Genomic DNA, 3,054 nt, shown 5'->3' on the forward strand with positions numbered 1-3,054 from the left:
AAATCCAATCTCTTCTTCGTCTTCTTCCTGTTTTCACATAGGACATTCTTCTCCGGGCCCGTTGGCAACCCTAGCTACACTAACAGGCCCTAGGGTAAGGAGGCATGGGGGGCACTTAGAGCTCGGGGAAGGCGGGGTTTGGGGAGGGGAGCCCTCTGAGGGGTCATAATGCCAGAGTCCACCTTCCACGGCAGCACTTTTCCCCAGGGGAACTGATATCCATCGTCTGGAGACCAGCTGCAATTACTGGAGATCTCCAGCCACCGCCTGAAGGTTGGAAACCTTAAGTACACTGGAGCCAGAGAAACACCATTTTGGGCCCTAGCTGTGTAGCTGTCTGTTGCTTACGTAAGCCAACACAGTTGAGTAACTCCATAAAGAACCCTTTCTGTCCATGCCTTATTTGGGAATCCAAGATGGGCTGCTAGACCCCCGATCCCTGTACACACACACACACACCGCCAAAACAAAGGCTCTTTGAGAACGCCCTGGAAGTCAGAAAGGCCTTTCTTAGAGGACTCAGGGCTCTTTTTGGGGAAACGACGACTGAGGGATGATATGATAGAGGTTTACAAAATTATGCATGGGGTAGAGCAGGTAGAGAAAGAAGTGCTTTTCTCCCTTTCTCGCAATACAAGAACTGGTGCGCACCCAATGAAATTAAGGAGCAGTGGGCTTAGAACAGATCGAAGGAAGTCCTTCTTCACCCAAAGAGTAATGAACGTGTGGAATTCACTGCAACGAAGTGGGGGCGGCTACAAGAATAGAAAGCTTCAAGAGGGGATTGGAGAACCATGTGGAGCAGAGGTCCATCAGTAGCTATTAGCCACAAGGTACAGATGGAACACTCCGTCTGGGTCAGTGGTGCTCTGTCTTCTTAGTGCTTGGGGGGGCCACAGTGGGAGGGCTTCTGGAGTTCTGGTCACGCTAGGGGACTTCCCAATGGTCCCTGGGTTTTGGCCACTGTGTGACACAGAGTGTTGGACTGGATGGGCCGTTGGCCTGATCCAGCACGGCTTCTCTTATGTTCTTATGATCCACGGTCTGCTATGAAATCTACACCCAGGAAATTTTGTCAGTCTCTTCAGGTCCTAATGGATTCAAACCTAATGATTGAAATGGCTCAAGTGTTGAATTGTTTTTATCTTGATGTAATTTATGACCGTTGTACATCGCTCAGAGTCCTGAATATTCAGGGACGGAGTGATCCACAAATCAAAATGATAAATAAATGACACCGGCGATTATTAATACAGAACCATCATTCCAGACCAATAAACCTGAAGCCCATGGGTTTGGGGGGGGGCTTCCCCACTGCCCCCGCTCTTACTGTGTTCATCGACCAAGTCTTCTAAGCTGGGGAAGATGTTTTCCAGGTCAGTGGCCCCAAAGAAGCCTTCGGTCAGCAGAGGTTGGTAGAAGACCTCCAGCAGCACCCGCAGCATTCGCACGTGGGCATGCTCTGTGATGAACAACTCTGGAGGTGGAGGGAGAGCAGGAGGAAGGTTAGAGCAAGGCTATACTTCTATACTGCCTATATCAGGGCTCCCCGGCACGGTGCCCGCCAACAACTTTCCTGGAGACCTACAAGTATTTCTAGACAAAGGGTACTGGACCAGGTGGGGCTTTTCCCAGCAAAGCTTCTCACTCGCCATTGAAAGTCTGATTGGCTTTGCCGATTTTTAAAAACGTTGCTTTGGCAGCAACTGCCACCACAGCCCTCTCTGGCTCCAATTCCTGTGGCAGCCATTTTGTGGCTGGCTCCAACTTCTGTGGCAGCCATTTTGTGGCTGGCTCCAACTCCTGCGGCAGCCATTTTGTGGCTGGCTCCAACTCCTACGGCAGCCATTTTGTGACTGGCTCCAACTCCTGCGGCAGCCATTTTGTGGCTGCGCCCAACACATGCTGTGTCAACATTCCCAGTAACAGTGCCTCCCACTGAGAAGGGGACAGCCCTCCTCTGTAGCTCGGAAGGAAATAATTCAACTCTGCCTCAGAGATGACGAATTCCCCTTCCCTTGCCTTTAACTGTTACATTTCCCATACTCCCGTATAATTCTGAGGAGAAGTACCCCCTCCGGGATCCGGGGCACCTCACGTACCGTTGATCACCTCTTGCCGCTTCACTTCACTTTTCTTCAGCCTGAGGAGGGTATCGGGGCCGACGAGCTCCCGCCAGTTCGGCGGTTCGAGCTCCAGTTCCGAAACACGCGGCTCATTCTCCTCAGACTGGGGAAGCAGAAAGGACGGCGGGGGCTCCCCTCCCCCAGCCCCTCCTGGTTCCAAACTACGTGGGTCAAAAAAAGAGATAAAAAGACATGCAGAGATAATTAGGACAGGCCTACACAAACGTAAAGCCGGGTTAAATATCGAGGCCCCATCCCGGAGCCCTGACATCTGCCGCTGACACAAAACTACACTTCTCTGAGAGAAGCCACAACTGTCAAATCTTTACAACGCCTGTTTAAAATCTGTGGTGAGGATCTACCCCAGGTTTCCAAAATGGCTGCTGTAGAACTCCCAAAGATTCCCTTTAACAAATGGCTACGAAACAGACAGTCGGAAGTGTGCCGCATAGAGTTCCAAAACAGACCCTTATTTTGTCCCTCATGCATCCAACTCTTATAAATTTGCGCCTCTTGGGAAATTCAAAAATTGTCAGCAGTGAGAGCAAAGTGTTTTTGATGCAGCCCTTCCCCATTTCCGTTGCCCAAAGCAACTGGTGGTAATATTTTCAGTGGATATGTTCCATTTAAACAGCTTTTCCATTTTTAGGTAAAGGTAAAGATTCCCTTGCTCGAAAGCCAGTCGAATCCGACTCTAGGGTTGCAGTGCTCATCTCCGTTTCAAAGCCGAAGAGCCAGCACTGTCCGAAGACATTTCCGTGGTCATGTGGCCGGCATGACTAAAGTCATTTTTACTTATGACTAATTCTCCCAGAAGGAACTTAATAGGATTCACTACAAGATATGGTCAATGTCTGAAACTTCCCTCCGTGAATTTGCCAAGATTGTTAAACAGAGCCTCCATGGAGATTGGCAGTATACCCTCAGA

At 49.9% G+C, this 3,054-nt stretch overlaps 1 protein-coding gene across 1 annotated transcript; it reads right to left on the reverse strand.

Annotated features, from left to right (window-relative positions):
- Nucleotides 1-1,330: 1,330 nt before the first annotated feature.
- On the reverse strand, nt 1,331-2,287 carry LOC107125096 (rho guanine nucleotide exchange factor 1-like; the record flags this gene model as incomplete). Its single annotated transcript, XM_015428558.1, has 2 exons — nt 1,331-1,477; nt 2,103-2,287. Coding segments are annotated over 2 exons (332 nt in total), but the record flags the coding sequence as incomplete, so codon positions are not given.
- Between the last annotated feature and the right edge of the window lie 767 nt (nt 2,288-3,054).

The sequence above is a fragment of the Gekko japonicus genome, unplaced genomic scaffold (assembly GCF_001447785.1).
Source record: "Gekko japonicus isolate JY-2015 unplaced genomic scaffold, Gekko_japonicus_V1.1 scaffold12464, whole genome shotgun sequence".
In the NCBI taxonomy this organism is placed as follows: Eukaryota; Metazoa; Chordata; class Lepidosauria; order Squamata; family Gekkonidae; genus Gekko; species Gekko japonicus.